Here is a 19,034-nt window from a genome sequence, read left to right on the forward strand (position 1 = left end):
TTACGTCCTCAGTATGTCCGCCAAATAAAACATAATTCTCAACTTTTAGGTTGTGCTTTTTTTTTCAGTCGACACCATGCTGCTCCCTCAACTGGCATGCCTTCTCCAGGCAATTCACCTGCAAAAGTCCTAGTCAACCTGCAAGTTTCTGGTAAAGGGCTATTTTCCCATCCTAAGCCCATCCTCACTCATCTGTAGAGGAAGAACTCTCTCTCCCCTGAATCCACAAGCAGTTACCCTGGAATTGGACGCTTGCAATCTGCATGTCTGTCCCCCAGTGAACTGTAAACACCTCCAGGGCAGGCAGAGACTGACAGACTTTTCCTCTTGGCATCCCCAGCCTCAGCTCCATTCTCAGCACAGGATTAATACATAATGTGTTGAATGGGTGAGTGAAATGGAAATGAATCCATTGACAAAATGTTCTTCCTTGAACACTCTGTGATTCTAGATGCCTCTCCCTCGCTGCCCGCGCCTATCATAGTGGATGCTGCAGGGAATGAAATCTTCTCTGGGCAGAAGGCCACCGATACATACATGTTCTCCTGGGGAAGCTCGGGGTTTTAAGCAGACCCAGAGGCTTCTCCTCAGATGGGCAACAGGATTTGTGATTCGGTGACAGCAGCCCTGGTCCAGTCTCATTTCCTGTTTCCAGGAAATGCTGGTCAATATGGGGCAAGTGGCAACTCCCTTGGGCTTGGGGTTCACCCTCTATATGCTTAACATAGGGTCCGAGGAGAGCCAGAACAATTCACAGGGCTATGGGAAGAAAACACAGGGTCACAGTGCCATAACCAAAATCTTGGATCCAGCTGGGTTTCAGAATCAGAATTTTTGAGGTTTTAGAAAGATAATATGTTACCTTTAACTATATGACCGAATACTCTTTGATGGGCCTGGGCCAGCACCCCAGATTCACACGTGAATATTCCTGCCCTATACATAGTAAACACAGTCACGCCAAATGGGATAAATGCATACCATAAATAGCCTTTTATTCAGTTAGGGTTAGGTTTTACCACCTTTTTAAAAATTATTATTGGGCTTCCCTGGTGGCGCAGTGGTTGAGAGTCTGCCTGCCAATGCAGGGCACACGGGTTCGAGCCCTGGTCTGGGAAGATCCCACGTGCCGCGGAGCAGCTGGGCCCGTGAGCCACAATTGCTGAGCCTGCGCGTCTGGAGCCTGTGCTCCGCAACAAGAGAGGCCGTGATAGTGAGAGGCCCGTGCATCGCGATGAAGAGTGGCCCCCGCTTGCCCCAATGAGAGAAAGCCCTCGCACAGAAACGAAGACCCAACACAGCCATAAATAAATAAATAAACAAATACTTAAAAATTATTATTAAAATTTTTATTTTTTTAGAGCAGTTTTAGGTTCACAGCAAAATGGAGCGGAAGGTTTCCCATATACCCCCTACACCCACACAGGCATCATGGCCCCCCACCCATGCTCAACATGTCCCACATGTGTTACAACCAATGGACCTACACTGAACATCACTAAGACCCAAAGTCCCTAGTTTCCATTAGAGTTCACTAATACAAGCGCTGGCGGTGGCATCCCTCTGGCAGGGGGATGTCACATGTGGTAAGAAAGTGGGGTGCCCCAGGTGAGCTCAGCACCTTGACAGCCTGGGGGAGGCAACAGAAACACCCCTACTTGGATGTGATCACAGCCTCCCCTGAACATGCAGTTTACCTGTGTCCACGCAGTGAGTGTACAGATTCTCGGACATGGGTTTCATGAAACCAGCCCCCATCAAACGGGCCAGAGACTTGAAGATTTTGGCCAAGAACCTGTGCACTGCAGATGATGGCAGGAAGGCAAACACAAGGTAATAACCCAACGGGACAAAGCTGACACTTTTCCTTTAGATGGGAGCTTGTCTTCAGCCACAATACAAGGTCAAAACAGTGACAATCTTGACACTGATCCAGTAACAAAAAAAGGAAGCATCAAGAAGAGTACTGAAATACATGGGTGCAGAGCCATTACCAAACGGTGACCCCTACCTTAAGAATATATTGTGCCTTGAGCTATTAGCTAAGCATAGCAGGAAACCATCTCACTTGAGATGACATTTCAAAATGAAACATACAGAAATTGAAGACGCATTTCCGCAACGTTTTCAGTGATATTTCACATGTACTAGACACAATCCAAGTGCCTTCCAAATTTTCTTCCAACCAAATGTAAACATCTTGACTCTCTTTTAAGGTTTCTTACTTGATTGGAAAAGGTAGGGAAGCCACCTGGGAGAGATGCCCGTGCTCCTGATTGCACCAAAACTAGCTGAACCATAACACGCTACACAAATGGCCACAAATTAAACACATGTCTTTGTCAGCAAATACCTTTGGAAAAATGTATGAAAAACATCGGTGACAATTTGAAGGGAGAAATGTGCAAAAGATTCACACAGCGTGGAGGCTGGCTTTGCGCTCTGGGGTGATGGTTTCACAACATGGTTCAGTCTGTGGCATTTGCTAGATTCCATATCTGTAATGACACACATAAAGTGCATTTTTTTTGTGAGTCGATTAACGAAAGATTTACAGTAAATTCATGTTTGGAGCTATGAATGGCTTCTTAAATGAGAATCTTGTTCCAGAGGGAAACTGTCTGAATGTAGCTCCTGACGCAGTGGCTGCTCTGCCTGAATCAAAGCAGGGTTTGGGGGACGAAGGAGCAGAGCTAGCAGCACAGAGAAATTCATTCACTCCATCATCCCTGGCAAGTGACTGTAGCAAGAGGCACCAAAGGCTTCAGGATGTCAATCGTAAAAACACAAGATATTTAAGATGCAGTTGCATCTTTACCAAACTTTGTGAATAAGATGGGCAGTGACCTCTATCTTCTGAGACACCCAGAAGTTTGCTGGTTACCCAGTGTCAAAGAACTTTAGAAGAGTTGCAAATATAAAAATATATTATGCGGGACTTCCCTGGTGGCGCAGTGGTTAAGAATCCCCCTGCCAATGCAGGGAACACGGATTCAAGCCCTGGTCTGGGAAGATCCCACATGCCGCGGACCAACTAAGCCCATGCACCACAACTACTGAGCCTGCGCTCTAGAGCTCGTAAGCCACAACTACTGAGCCCAAGTGCCACAACTACTGAAGCCTGTGCGCCTACAGCCCGTGCTCCACAACAAGAGAAGCCACCACAACGAGAAGGCGCACCACAACGAAGAGTAGGCCCCACTTGCCGCAACTAGAGAAAGCGCACGCGCAGCAATGAAGACCCAATGCAGCCAAAAATTAATTAATTAATTAATTTTTAAAAATAAATAAAAATAAAATAAAATTTTAAAATCTAATTTTAAAAATATATATATTATTCATTCTTTTTTTTTAAGTTAAAAATTTGATGACCTATTCTTGGATGACAGGTGACTATCAAGAGCCTATGGCATCCAGCAGATATTTTCAGGAAGAATAAACATATTTAATTTGTTCCTTCAAGGTAAAGATGACATTTTAACAATGAATAAGACAGCAATGCTTCCAAAAAAAAAAAAAGTGTACTAGTGGAGAGGCATTTTGAAAATGGATGTTTAGAAACATTTCCATGATTAATGATTTGTGGCCAAAAGCCCTGTAATTTGATTTATAAAAACATACCTGCACACTTCAAAAACTTGTAAACAGATTGGTCTAGTCTTTTAAACATCTTCCAAACAAAGAGTTTCGGCAGGTTTTGAACCCATTGGTTAAAAATATTTAAAATGTCTCACCTTTCAGTTAGTTTATAAGAACAAGTGGCTGACATCATGAGAAATGGAAATTTACTCGCTGAATTTCAACAAAAACCTTTGCATAATTCATGGATGGGACTGAAAAATAAGAGTCATAATTTAGGAAGCACCGCCGTCTATGAACTTCCTCCACTTGGCTCTACACGTCTTCTCGAGGTACCTTTTCAGCTACTGAGACCAAGAATAAGTGAATTAAAATCAGACATTTGAATTACTGTATCATGAAGTACTAAATCAAGATTTTTGAAAAAAATAAAACATACCCACTCACACTGCTCTGATTGAAAATAGGACTAGTCATGATATCTTAACGAGAACAGAAAGGTCTCCTAGGCTAGTAAATAAAACTTTACGACAACTATTTTTTTAATAAATTTATTTTATTTGTTTATTTCTTTTTGGCTGCGTGCGGACTTTCTCTAGTTGCGGCGAGCACGGGCTCCTCTTCGTTGCAGTGCGCAGGCTTCTCACTGTGGTGGCTTCTCTTGTTGCGGACACGGGCTCTAGGCGCGTGGGCTCATTAGTTGTGGCTCGCGGGCTCTAAAGCGCAGGCTCAGTAGTTGTGGCGCACGGGCTTAGTTGCTCTGCGGCATATGGGATCTTCCCCGACCAGGGCTCCAGTCTGCGTCCCCTGCATTGGCAGGCAGATTCTCAACCACTGCGCCACTACGGAAGCCCAAAAACTATTTTTTAAACACTGCTTATTTCATCTTATCATCTCATGCTTTTACATATGATCCACCAGTACTGTGATCCACGCATATCATTTATAAGTAAACAAATATACAGGTATTAGAGGGTGTGCTCAAAATTTTTCACCAATAGGGGTAAAAAATTTTTTAAATGAGAGATCACAATCCGTTGAATGGGGAAACCAACCACATAACTCACTAACTTCAGGAGAGAAAAAATAAATATGAAAATGTTTTGAAAGAAGGATGGAGTACCAAACAGAGGCAAAGCATTATAAATAGAGAGATCTAACGAGAGAGAGTTGTTGCTTCTGACCTAGCTGGTCAAAACTCAGTGTTCTTTTGGCCTCATCCAGGCTTAAGTATCCAGTGTTCATTATAACGAGGCTTTGTTGAACAAAGGCAATAGCTTAAATATCAATGCAGGAGGTATGTTTACCCCACATAAGAAAGAAAATCTGTAAGAGATGCTGTTATTTAAAGATGGACTTTAAGAATTCATGAAAAGGGCTTTCCTGGTGGCGCAGTGGCTGGGAATCCGCCTGCCAATCCAGGGGACACAGGTTCGAGCCCTGGTCTGGAAAGATCCCACATGCCGCGGAGCAACTGAGCCCGTGTGCTACAACTACTGAACCTGTGGTCTAGAGCCCACAAGCCATAAATACTGAGCCCACGTGCCACAACTACTGAAGCCCATGCGCCTAGAGCCCGTGCTCCTCAACAAGAGAAGCCACCGCAATGAGAAGCGCTCGCCCCACAACGAAGAGTGGCCCCCGCTTGCCGCAACTAGAGAAAGCCCACGCACAGCAACGAAGACCCAACACAGCCAAAAATAAATGAATAAATAAATTTATTTTTTTTAAAGATTTATTTATTGATTGATTGATTACTACGTTGGGTCTTCGTTTCTGTGCTAGGGCTTCCTGTAGTTGCGGCAAGCGGGGGCTACTCTTCATCACGGTGCGCGGGCCTCTCACTATTGTGGCCTCTTTTGCTGTGGAGCACAGGCTCCAGACGCGCAGGCTCAGTAGTTGTGGCTCACGGGCCTAGTTGCTCCGTGGCATGTGGGATCTTCCCAGGCCAGGGCGCGAACCCGTGTCCCCTGCATTAGCAGACAGAGTCTCAACCACTGCGCCACCAGGGAAGCCCATAAATAAATTTATTAAAAAAAGAATTCATGAAAAGAGGACAGGTATCTGGAAATATTATCTGGAAGTTTTACTCACCACCTACATGAACCTCAAGGTACCCATTCCACTTTTGTTATTTTGTTCTTACTACTTTATTATACAAACGTTATAATGAGGATGGTGATTAGCAGCTACTGTTTACTGAATTTACTAAATATCAGGCCCGAAGGGAGCATACATTACCTCTACTCTCACAACACATTTAGAAAGTGCCAGGAAAGCAGAGGTCAAAGAGACCTGATGAGGAGGCAGGTGAGGATGCTGCCTTTGCAGTCAAACCACTCAAATCACGTGGGTTTGGAAGCCCAACCCTGCTCTCAGAGACCTACACAGGACAAGCCCAAGCTCTCCTGCCTGTCTGTAAGTACCTACCCCACGGGCATGGGGAAGTCTGCAAGAATTGATGGACGGGCCAAGAACAGAGCCTAGAGGGAGATAAGGTGGTAATATCAAGTATTATTATACCCATTGTACAGATGACAAAATGGATGTGATTCCATGACAAAATTAGGATTTGACCTTTAGCAGCAATAATGAAGATACCTAAAAGAGGAAGAACAAGCACTCCTGTTTTCACCCCATGAATCCATCAAACATGCTCATTTTCTGCACGTTCCTTCCAGACCCTATTCATGTGTATATATCTTTATTTTATACATAAATCATAGACTCAGACAGCATCTTACATTACGCTTATTTTCACTTACTTATATCATCAAAGGTTGCTATTTCAGATAGATGTATACTTCTACATGGTATTCATAATTATAATCTTAATGAATGCATGATACTCTGTGATTCAATATACCATCATTTCAACGACCATTCCATTCCTGTTGGCCTTTTAGGTGGCTTCCAAATTCTTAATATTGAAAGCAATGAGGCAATCAGCATTTTTATGCCTGTGGTACTTTTTTTTCTCTCTCAGATTGATTGCCTTAGGATAAATTCCCAGAAGGGAGATTACTAGTTCAGAAGGTATGAAATATTTTTATGGCTCATAAGATGCACTTCCAAATGGCTTTCCAAAAGTGTAACTCTAAATTGACAAGGCCACCAGAGAGCTGGGAGCCTATGGGTCCAGGCAAAAGCTTAACTATAGTGGGGAGCAAGTATTTCTTTGCAAAAAATTCTCCTCTCTGTAGATTTCACAATTCATGCTAGCCTTCTCCTGTTGGTTTCCTCTGTTTTTATTGAGTGTTTTCTGCTCTTTTTTTTCCTCAATTCTTTTCATCTCCAGAAAACTAATTTGAAATACCAATTTACACATAGACCTCCCTTTAATTATCTCTAGTCTTTGTCCATCAGAGAGCCAGAACATCTAAACACCCAACCAATCCAGTCCCCAGTATCCACAGAACTATTCACAGAGACTTAGAACTAGGAGTAGCACACAAGCCTGGGGTGCCTTCAGAGCCCCCAGTTTTTCCTAGCAAAATAGTGTTTCTCCAAATGCACCCAGCCTGGCACTGTATATTCTCCTGCCTGCCTCTTCCTTTCCAAGCAGCCTAAAGACAACAGACCTGCTTGGAGTGTCACTATTAACGTGGACAACTTCAGACCCTTGCCCTCCTTTATATCTTGGGTGACAGGCAGTACAAAGGAAAAATGGCACAACAGTCTGCCTCCCAAAATCAAGATGGTTTTTAAAACAGCCCATCTTGGGGTTTCCCTGGTGGTGCAGTGGTTGAGAGTCCGCCTGCCAATGCGGGGGACACGGGTACGAGACCTGGTCCGGGAGGATCCCACATGCCGCGGAGCAACTGGGCCCATGGGACACAACTGCTGAGCCTGTGCTCTAGAGCCCACGAGCCATGGCTACTGAAGCCCGCACGCCTAGATCCCGTGCTCTGCAGCAGGAGAGGCCCCCGCAATGAGAGGCACGCGCATTGCAATGAGGACTAGCCCCTGCTCGCCGCAACTAGAGAAAGCATTCGCGCAGCAACGAAGACCCAACGCAGCCCAAATTTAATTAATTAATTAAAAAATAAAATAATACAGCCCATCTTTTCAGCACACACTCTTACCATGGCTGCCACAGAATCATCCCGATTATTATGCAATGTGTATTCAGTTAGAAGAAACCACAGATCACAATCACATGATTCGTAGGCTGTGACAAAGGTTCCACACAGTCGGTGGGTAGAAGACCAGGGTGACTGGATGCCCAAGATTGGAATGTAATTACTGAATGGCTTGTTGTCTATGACTCAGTAAACAACACAAATACCATGGGGAATTTGGGAATGTCTAGGGTGGGGCTATATAACACAGATCAATTGCTTTTCCTTAGAAATACCTATTTCTTCTTGGGGGTGGAGGGGGGGCCCTTCCCAATAGATGGATGAGTTTTTTGGTTGATTTCTAATCCAAGTTTTGGCAATGTTAGGCATCCCACTGGCTGTCTTCATTCTGAGATCTTCATTCCCACAAAGCTTGTGCCATCTCTCTTTTATTCATCACCCCAAGCCTAAGAGTTATGCTTGAGGATAACTTCCATTATCCCCATTTTACAGAGGGGAACAAAGAGGCTGAATAATTTACTCAACATCACACAGCTAATAAAGGGCAGAAGGAAGGTTCACACTTAGGTCTGCGTGACTCCAAACCTCAGCTCCTGACCACCAACCTCTCTGTCTCTCTTAGAAGAATCAATGAGCCCCAGAACGGGATGCGATGGTGTTAGAACTCTTAAGTGCTGGGAACAGCTGATGGTGCCTTGGCACTTAGTCAAAAGCCAGAATGACAATGGCGAGCTTTCTCCATGATGATGGCAGACCTATGGTGAGGCCGAACGAGAGGGAGCAGAGAAGGGTGCATTGATCTAGAACAGTTCAGAGGATGCCCGCACAGCCAAGAGAAATCTGTACTGAACACGGATGGGCATCGAGTGGTGAAGGCTGGACCCTGGGGCAGGGCGGGGGAGAAGGGGGCCAGGAGATTCAAGGAAGAGACTAGATTGAAGACCAAAGGTGGAGGCTCAGGAAAACAAACAGGACTGTCCTAAATGAGACGGAGACAGCACCTTCTGGGGCCAGAAGCATATAGGACATGGCTGTGCCTTGCCCACAAGCCTTCCACCTCTCCCACCTTCAGGGGAAACAGCTCTAATAAGGCAGCAACTGCTGCAGTGTCCTTTCTCTACCTGCCCAGAGCCCACGGTTGCCCCCTGCACTGTTCTCTTACTCTCATTTCCACTCCCAAGCATCCGTGGCCCTTCAGGGTACCACCCAACCCATGGATCAAAGCTAAAATCCACCCCCTCCAGGCCTATATCACCACGGACACACATATCATGTGGAATGCCCCTGCAACTGAGTTTTGGAAGCCCTAGTACCTCAGCTGGGCACCGTGATCTGCCCACATACAGGTCTTTAAGGCTCCCTTTCCCTCGCCCGTCACAACTGTTGCAAATCATCACCACGTTACTCCAGCTGCTTGTTTAAAGTTCACCCCTGTGCTTGGCACACACCCTTGCCTCCTACCTCATTGATTCCACCAAGCTTATCTCCCTGGGCTTCTGGACAGAAAAGATTTGCTAGGGCTTCACAGCAAATCCCCTTCGGCACATCTTCTCTCCCTCCCTCCCTCTGGTCGCAAAGGATGAAATGTCTCTCCATCTGTTCATGGTCAAGCGGCCCAATTTCATTCTCGCTGCCCTCCCCGCTCTCCGCGGACAATGCTCTCTCAGCCACGCCTTCTCTGCCCTGCAACTTCACCTGTCCCCTCAGTCTGAACTCTCTTAGCTGCTAAATCTGGTCAAGTCCCTCACATCCTAATGACAGGCACAGCAAACGCTTCCTGTAACCCCGCACCTCCAACTCTCTTCTGCTCACGTCTCCATCCATCAGCTCCCTTTCCCCATTTTCCCACTTCAATCTGGCTGCCACCCCTTATTCAGAGGCCAAGGACACCCATGCCCTTTGAATTGTCAAGCCCAATAGAGATGCTTCAGTCCTGACATTAACGGACATTTTTCACTTTTACATGAGTTTGGACACTGTTTATCACTACCTCCCTGAAAAATCTGCCCCCCAATGTATTGTTTGGAGAGGGCTTGAAGGGGCAAATAAGAGCAAAGGTGGAAATTGGTACAATTAAGACTGCCCCATAATGTGTTACATCATCAAGCTGGGAGCTAAAAGAACCAAGAATGAATGATGTGCAGAAATTGATGCCAGCAATGGGTGGACATGATCTAGAAGATTCTTTCCAACTCTAAGATTCTAATGGCCTAAGTGGTTGGAGGTGACAGACTGAAGAAGGAAGGCAGAGTTCATCTGCAGTGGTTGTCTTTACCTAGGGTGGTGACTTGTCCAACCCCATAATTCAGTGAATCCTGGGTACCTTCTCCACGCATCCCGGGAGATATAAAGGGATAGGAGTTAGGATACTGTACTTGTGCTGTGTGTGATGGAGACTGGAAATGACACTGGTGGAAGCAAGGCAGGTGGCGGTCTTGCTTTGCTCTTCCCTACCATGCCTAGCTTGTCACCCTCTTCCTTGTGGTCCAAGGTGGCTCAAAACTACATCTGCACTCCAGCCAGCGGTAAGGGGGGAGGGGAAGAGGAACGCATTCTCCTTCACTTTAAGGGCAAGTGTGGAAACAGCACATGGCACTTCTGTGCAAATCCCATTAGTTCCTATCCCTGTGACTACACTGCAAGGGAGGCTGGGAAATGTAGTGCTCTTCTGGGTGGCTGTGTATACAGCCATAACATCTCTATCTAGGGAAGATGGGGAACTCAGAAGTGGGGGGGGGGGGGGCAACACACAGTCCTCGTCACAAAGGGTAAAGGACACAAAGGAATCATGCTGTCTATCCCCAAAGAGCTGACTTACCCAAACCACTCTCCCATCAGAGCCCTGCCCAGATCAGCCAAACCAAGGAGGAGAGAACAAACAAGAAGACAAAGGGTCACCCAAGGGCGTTATGCTCCTTGGGAATGTTTAACTTTGGGAATATGCTACATGTATTGGCAAAACAAGCCACTTTCCAAGATCCTACGGACAAGCTGGGAGCCAGGGAAACACAACGACCAGATTCCCCAAATGCTGCTAGAAAGTATACTTGATATCTGAGATATGTCTTATCTAAATACAATTGACAATCCCTCCAGTCTGAGCTGAGGCGGCTGGGGCAGCACATGTATCTCTGTCTATTTCTGGCTCTTCCCCGGGCACCGCAGAGTAGCTACTTGGTAAGAATCTGAAAGAATACGTGTGCTTTTAATGCTCCATCCTCTAAGGAAAGAAGTGGGAAATGTCGTTTCTGCGTAACTGTGAGGCATTCTTTTATTTCAATATGTCCAAGGTCCCTTAAAACACCCAAATTTAAGAAAACTGAGTTCTAACTCCCAGCAACTCCAATGTAATATAGGACAAAGATGACAGCTTATTTTTCATAAACTCCACAAACCACCACCGCCTCTGACTCCAAAGTCACTCATCACTTTGTTCTTGAACAGTAATAACATAAAAATAATTTTCCCAGCTGCACTCAGTATTTCCTAAATGGATGGCTTAAATTTCATAGTGTGATCTAGTAATGTTATTTTTAAACCTGTTTGCAGAGCCTCACCACGTGGTCCAGCTTGCCTGTATCCTTAGTCTGGGGCCTGGGGTGAAAAAAAAAAAAAAAAAAAAATCCTGGGCATGGTTTGGCTGAGTTGCTTCAAACAGGCAGTCTTGTTTCTTTTTGAATAAAGGGCGGTGGAGTTAAGACTTCACTGGGCCTTCTTGGTAATGCTACTTTGCAGGGGCCCTTGTTCAGGGAAAGAAGACTTCTGTATTAGCTATCTATCATCGCATACAAGATTACTCCAAAATGTAGTGGCTTAAATAGTACTTATCATCTCACAGTTTCTAAGGGTCGGAAATCTGGGCACAGCTTAGCTTGGTGCCTCTGGTTCAAGGTATCTCACTGGGATGCAACTAAACTGTCAGCCAGGGCTGCTGTCTCATCTGAAGGCTCAATGTGGGGATGAATGGAATTCTCTTCTAGGCTCCACGCACACATGTTTGGCAGGCCTCCATCCCTTGTCAAGTGGGCCTCTCCACAGGGCTGCATCTTGATGTGGCAGCTGGGTTCTCCCAGGTGAGTGATCTAAGCGAGAGTGAGAAAGGGCATCCAGATGGAAGCCACAGTTATTTAATAACCTAATTTCACAAGGGTCATACAGCACATCTGCTACACTGTGTTCATTAGAAGGAATCAACAGTTCCACCCACATTCAGGGAGAGAGGATCACACAAGGGTGTAAATACAGGAGACAGGGATCTCCGGGGTCCACCTTGGAAGTTGCCTACCACGACCTCTTTGTGATGATTAGGGCAGGGCTTTGCCTGCATATAAAGGGAGGCATCATTTCATTATTTCACTGAGGGCAGGAGCAAACACAGAATCCGAGAGATGACTGGGCTGGGAAACCCGCAGTCCCCCAGCCTTTGGTGCTTAACCCATCCATTTAACAAATACTGAATGTAGCCAGATGCAAATGTGAAAGTCTTCAGAAGTCACCTCTCTCCCACTCCTCAGATTCCCTGCCCCCACCCCAGAACCAGAGTGACCCCACCCGATGAAAAGAGTAGGGAAGAAAGTCACTGCTCTTGGCTCAGCACCCCCTAGGGCTCTCTCCCTCTTGCAGCTCTGCCTGCCACAGAGAGGGTGTGGCTGATCTGCCCTCTGCCAGTGGACCCAGCTCTGTCCCACAAAGGAGCTGTCCAGCTCTGGCTGTGTTTGGCAGATAAGTTTAATTCTGGGGCGAAGTAGCAGAAAGCCCACTGTGGGTGCAGATTTAAGCCACACCCTTCAAGCCAACTTTTATCACTAATAAAGTAGATATTTTTGTACTCCACTGTCCTGATTCCTGTGCTTCTCTCTCAAGTGATTTCAAACTCAGGAGGGGTAGACAGGGTGCTGACAACTGCCCTCCCCCCAACCATCCCCCCCTGCCCTCTGGGATCCAAGCATGTAGTCCACACCCCTATTTTACAGGTGAATAAATCACAGCACTAAGAGACAGCAGCGGAGCACGGAAAACAGCCCCAGAGTTCCCAACTCCTATTCAGCCCCCATCTATGTACAGAGCACCTACTACATGCTGGGCTGTGTGCTGGGGCCTGAAAATGAGAGATCTTCCCATCCTGCTCCAGGAGAACGACGGGATCCCTCTGAGCCCCAATTCTCTCATACTGAAAATGCGAAGCAAGTGAAATGATGCACATGAAGTTGGTGTAGAGTACAGAGTAAACAGTCAGCAGGCGTCAGCTATTCTGCCCACCGTGCAGTTCAGGAGGGGGAAGCTCCTTTGGGTTACAGATGGGGACAATGAGACCCTCTTTCAAGGCAGGACAAAGAAGGATTCAATTTGCCTACAATCTGATGAATTTGGGCACCACTGTTCCCCTCCCATTACTTACGGCCCCACCTCCCACTCTCTGGACCCCCAAGAAGCACGTGTTAGTCTACCTGTGTGTTGTCAGGGATGCATGAGATTCCCTGAGAGTTCTGGCAAGCAACGCATGAAATTCTGCCAGGGCAGGAACAAACCAAGACAAAGAAGGGAGGCAAGTCCCTCAAGGACACTCAGCGAGCACGTAGCAGAGACAAAAATAGAGCAGAGGACTGATCATTGCCTTCCCCGGGCTGGCTTTCTTTTCTTCTCCCTTTCTAGCGGTTTACATTATGATTTTTTTTTCCCAGCACGACCATCAGTGAAGCAGCAGGTACAGTTTTTGTAAACACCCCCCAGAAGTGCTGTGAGCGAGGTCAAGGGCAGGTGCCCCCCACCGAGGGCTGGCCCAGATTTCATGTTTCTTGTTAGCGTCTCTCTGGTTCAGATCAATGGCACGGCCTGGAGGTTTCATCTAGAGATCCAGGAGCACCACCCAGCCCTCCCAGCTGGGACGGGCAGGAGTTCTGGGGCAAAACAATGCAATTGTCTCCTCCTTGGATACAGAATCAGGCAGCCTTACAACCGGGAGAGGGTGTGGCCACCCAGGACGTGTGGTTTGCAGAGCACGGGGAAAGCACCCCAAAAAGGAAATGGGGCTCATGCAGCCATGAGGCTATGAGAAGTAAGGCCGTGTGGCTGAACCCCAAGGGTGTGCACCCTGAGAAGGCACAGCCTGCTTTCTGGTGTATAAAGTTCCAGTTTTCCTGGTTCAGCTCTTGGATCTTGATTTCACACCATTCAAAATTAAAACACCCCAAGAGAAGTTAGCAGTGAAGCCCTATCCACCATGTAAACCTCAGTGTGGATGAGTTTGTCAGCTCCCTTCTTGAGAGAGCAGATTTTTCAAGGCAAAAGAGATGAAAGAACGAGGGTTACTGATAACTGGGGGGGAGGAAGGGTCACCCCAAAGTGGGAGGAGGGGCTGGAAGGAGAAAAACACGCCTTCAAAATCCTCCCTGATGCTGGGCCCCCGCAAAACACAGGCCACAGGCAGGACTAAGTGGAAGTTTGTTCTCATTTAGCGTAAGATCCACTTTGCATCACTGGGAGCCTGAAAGGGAGGTTTGATGGGAGACTGATAAAAGCCGGACTTTTCAGTAAAAATGGAGGAAACTATCTGATAATCCTTTGTCTTATCCTTCTGCATATTCCGACTCATCGGCGCTAATTCTGTACAGCAGCAGTTCTGTCTGTGGCCCTCTTTTTCCCTATCCCTTCCCCGTGAGGTACTGGACAAAGATTTCTCATTTCATACATCATTTATTCCAGCGTTAATTCCGTCCAAGCCACTTCAGGTCCTTAGCAAACAGAAACAGCAAAATGAAATTCTGTTGCGGTATTACGACTCGAGACACCAGGTAAGGGGGGCTTCTGTGTAGCAAAGTCTCAAATCCTGGACAGAGGGTCTCCTTCCCAGTCAAGGGCAGAACCAAGATGAGAAGACTGAGTTTTTATCGATAAGGGCAAAGTTAAACCTCCAGTGGCCACTAACAGGCAGAAGATCCAACACAAAAAGGCATTTAATGCCAGAACCAGACCTTCTGTCCCCAAACTCAGGAATCAGCATCCGTATATTGTAGTTTGTTTCAACAGTGGGAAGAGAGCAATCTGGTCCAATACTGTGGTTTATCATTGCAGAAAGCTCCATAAGAACATGGTTAGTTACTCCCATGGATGAAATGAAGATCTGTTCCAGAACATCTGGCCAGTGCATGGGAGTTAAGAGTTTAGTTTCCCTCCCTTCACCCTACCCTGCCCTTCACATCCTGTTTGTCCTACAAGATTAAGTATAATGTCAGGATACACTAGCTCAGAAATCGAACATGCAAAGTCACCCAAAAGAGACAGGATGGCTCCCAGACGGTAGGCTGGTCCACTGTGCTCGACATCTAAAGCCACAAGTGTGTGCTCCAAAGGACCAAGGTCAGCTTGGGATCCCGGAATGAGAGTCCCAAAGACAGGACCACCCTCCACAAGGCAGCACAGATGCAGTCACTGCCCTAGACTGGGGCCATGACACACTGATCCACTTGGCTCCCTTGTCTGGATTCCAGGCTCACAAAGTAACCTTCTATTATTCTTTGGCTTTCCATACGGTCAACAGAGAGCTCTTGTGCTGGTCATGCCAACATAAACCTTCGAGCAGTCGTAGTTTTCCTTGCAGTTTAACCCACTGGCATTGTAGGGTCTACTTCTATTGAATGTGATGTCCAGCTAATGAGTCCTTCACACGGCCACCACCTTTGGAGCCTTCAGAACAGAGGACAAGATGGGGATCCAGGATGGGCCGTCTAAGAAAGGTGTTCCCTAGCTCCAGCTCCATCCTCTCCCACCTACACCTCATCCCAGTTCTGTGAAAACAGGATGTAAGACTACAAGGTGGGGAGTGGTCCTCAACCCGGCTCTGCTCTCTACGAAGCCCACAGCTCGATAACTCACAGACTCCACGCTTAGAAAGGAAGGTGTGAGGGGGGTTCCCTGGTGGCCTAGTGGTTAGGATTCCAGGCTTTCACTGCCGTGGCCCAGGTTCAATCCCTGGTCAGGGAACTGAGATCCCACAAGCCGCACAGCTCAGCCAAAAAAAAAAAAGAAAGGAAGGCGTGAGGCAGGTGTGAGGGAGGGTGCGTGTGGCGGGGAGGCAGCCAGGGTCAGCGGAACACCTGACAGCTTAGAACTCGGCTCTCTTCCCAGTTGGTGGCACAGCCTTCAGCTCTCTGCACCTCAGTTTCCCCTTCTGTAACACAGAGACTACACCCTACCTCACAGGGTTGTTGAGAGGATTAAATGAGACGATATGGAAGAATTTGGATTTCACCATGGAAACATACGTTGCTCTCAATCACCTATGAAAATCCCCCCTGGCCTCCCACTCCTTCTGCATCTATGCCCCCTCCTCTCCTCTACTGCCCCTGCGAAACTAAAAGTGACCCTGGGGTGGTCAGTGGAGGTACAGTATGCTCTGAAATGCTGTACCCTCCCCCCATTGACCCTGACCACCAAGGCCCCAAGAGGGGCTGTCACCCTTGCCCCAGTGCGATGGGGGGTGATTAGAGAAAGGGGGACAAACAGTCAAGTCTGACAGGAGAAGGAGTGGAGGCCTCACCCTCAGGGGTTTAGCTGCTAATCCCCCCAAGCTTCCCAGTACTCACTGGTCTTTGCGGCAATCTGAGAATTCTCCAAAGTGAATGGTGACTTGGAGCAGAACTCAGAGAATTCTGGGGATGCTAAAGACGCTCTTTTATGCCCCCAAGGGAGGCCAGCCGTCCAGACCCTACCTGCCCGTAGTTTTGGACTGAATGTTTGTGTGCCCACCCCCAGATTCGTATGTTGAAGCCCTAACTCCCAATGTGATGATGGTGAGATGAAGGTGAGGTTGGATGCAGGGCCTGCCTCCCTCCCTCCCTCCCTCCCCTTTTCCTCTTTCCCCCTCTTCCTTTCCACTCTGTGAGGACCCAGCAAGAAAGTGACCATCTACAAGCCAGAAAGAAGGCTCTCATCAGAACCTGCCCTTGCTGGCACCCTGATCTCGGACTTCCCAGCCTCTAAGTCAGTGGTTCTCAAATCCAAATGTGTACCAAAATCAGCAAGAGGGCTTGTTAACACACAGAGCACTGGTCCCCACCCCAGAGTTTCTGATTCAGTAGGTCTGGGTGGGGCTCAGGAATGTACAGTTCTAACAAGCTCTCAGGTGATACTGATCATGCCCATCTAGGGGCACTTCGAGAACCACTGTCCTATGTGGCCTATCTTTGGACACGCCCATGGGGGAGGGATCTGCAGAACCAGAAGTTTATGGCACCTGAGATGCACCCAGGGGTGGATATGGATCCCATCCCTGCCGCCTTGGCAGGGTTTATTGCTCATAATTCTCTCTTCCTGCAGGTGCCCAGATTCTAAAGTTCTACAAGCAGTGCGGTGCCAGCCCTGTTGGCTGCCTAAACCAGCTTCATTCCCAACCCCCAAATACTCACCATCCCAGCCTCCTCTGCAGTTATGGGTAGCCAGGTGACAAAGTTCTGACCAAAGGGACAAAGGAAAAATCTGCTGGGGGGATGAGAAGGGAGGCCTGAGAAAGTTGTTGTTCCCCTGATGCTGGTGCCAACTTCCCTTCCTCCTTCTTGAATATAGGCAGCATGCCTGGAGCTGTGGCAGCCTCCTTGCAGCCATGAGGGAATCCCTGATATTCAGCTTCTGACCCTATGCAGTAGCAGTCCATTCCCAAATTCTTGATCTTGAGTAAAACAAACCCCCTATTTAATTTCCTTTTAGTTGGTTTTCTGTTTCTTGAGGCTGAAAGCTTTCAATATACTACTACCATGCTGAATGTCCAAATATGAAATAATTGGTTAAAATTAAGGTGGGGTAGTAATTTAATTTAATTTTAACCAACTGGACATTCAGCATCTTTCTCATGGGGGGATGGGGAGATTCAGAGCACAAACGGCAATAATAATATAAGATAGGACTTCCCTGGCAGTCCAGTGGTTAAGACTCCACGCTTCCACTGCAGGGGGCACGAGTTCGATCTCTGGTCAGAGAACTAGGATCCCGCATGCCACACAGTGTGGCCAAAAATAAATAAATAAAGGCAAGAGAAGATACTTTAAAAATAATAATAATAATACAAGATACACCCTCAGCTTTCTCTTCTCCAGTCCAAACCTACTCCATCCTCTTGTCCTTTCACTGACAGGACCTACTCTTCATGGCTCTTCTTCCATAAGCCTCAGCCACTGGCTCAAGCTCTACACAGTGTTTGGTCTGGGCTGGGTGATGCCTAAGATCCTCTCTGCAGGTTAGGGTTAGGGTTAGGGATAGGGTAAGGGTTAAGGTAAGGATTAGGGGGTTAGGGTTAGCTGGCCTTTGGCTCAGTCAGTCTGAGCCCATCAGAGATGCAAGTTGCTGCTCTTGGCTTCATCCCATTATTTGCCTTCTGACTGTGGGGTGACCTAAGTAAGAATCTGTCGCACCCTGGGCACAGCTTGTCACAGACACCAAGCTGAATGAACAGGGTGGGTGGATTCCCACCCCTTCTCACAGCACCCACATGTGACCATGGTCCAGCTACCAGCACACACTTAACGTTTGCTGAACTGATTTAGGAATCTTTCGAACAGTCAAGGCATCGTGTACCTCCGTTTGCCTGGACATCAGGGGCTGTTGGGGACAGCTTAGAGACTTCTCTCCATAGCAAGAAGAGGGACGACTCATAAGAGGCCCTAAATTTGTCTCCTGCATGTGGATTTCCCTTACTTGACCTTATCGTTCAGACCCCCTGGCTACCAGACAGTAAAGCTCAGAAACAGCACAGCCTGTGCCCAAACCGTGTGGCCAGCAGCGCTCAAATGTGCCGTGGCCACTGAAAGCACCTAAAAATACTCCAAGAGATGTCTCTGGGATCCACACTGGGTCCATGGTAACCTTACCCGCCCCCCCCACCCCAAGGCCACTGATGTCAGGCTGGCCTGTCAGCCTGGGCAGAAGGGCCTCTCACGTGAATTCCAGGTCAGTGAACAGCCTTCTGGCTGCAACTCTTAGCAAGCAGTGGCTTAAGCCAGAGAGACACGGAAGCAGGCAGTCTTGCCTGAACTCTAGGTCAGAGTCTGCAATTCTCTTGGACATCCTCCCGGGATTGTAAAAAGGCTACATCACCTCTGAGTCATGCCCTCACACAGCAGCACCCAGAGCAGAAAAGAAAGAGCAAAAGGACGTCTTCCTTGTGCTATTCTCTTTGGCAAGGATGGAAGCAAATTCTGGATGCCTAATGCCAACGTGCCCCTCACCTCGTGGACCAGAACTGAGTCACATCCCAGACCAGCCAGGTGCAGGGGATGAGACCTCAGTAGAGGAACTGACCAAGTAGGATCCAATAGGGCCTTGCAAGGGAGAAAGAAGGGCTGCTGCAGGTTGAAGGATGTCCCAAAGACAGCAGGTACTAAT

General features: G+C 47.5%; 1 protein-coding gene across 2 annotated transcripts in view; it reads right to left on the reverse strand.

The window, feature by feature from the left end:
* Positions 1 to 19,034, reverse strand: part of GALNT17 (polypeptide N-acetylgalactosaminyltransferase 17) — a 436,592-nt gene that overhangs the window by 344,301 nt on the left and 73,257 nt on the right. The window contains exon 1 of one of the 2 annotated variants that reach the window (XM_059896131.1): positions 2,354 to 2,409. The exons of the other annotated variant lie outside the window; for it this stretch is intronic. Within the exon in view, the coding sequence (XP_059752114.1) occupies positions 2,354 to 2,378 (25 nt within the window). The 5' untranslated portion in view covers positions 2,379 to 2,409. Of the gene's footprint in view, positions 1 to 2,353; positions 2,410 to 19,034 lie in introns of those variants that run through there. 2 annotated transcript variants of the gene reach the window in all.

This window comes from Balaenoptera ricei, chromosome 15 (genome assembly GCF_028023285.1).
Source record: "Balaenoptera ricei isolate mBalRic1 chromosome 15, mBalRic1.hap2, whole genome shotgun sequence".
Taxonomy (NCBI): domain Eukaryota; kingdom Metazoa; phylum Chordata; class Mammalia; order Artiodactyla; family Balaenopteridae; genus Balaenoptera; species Balaenoptera ricei.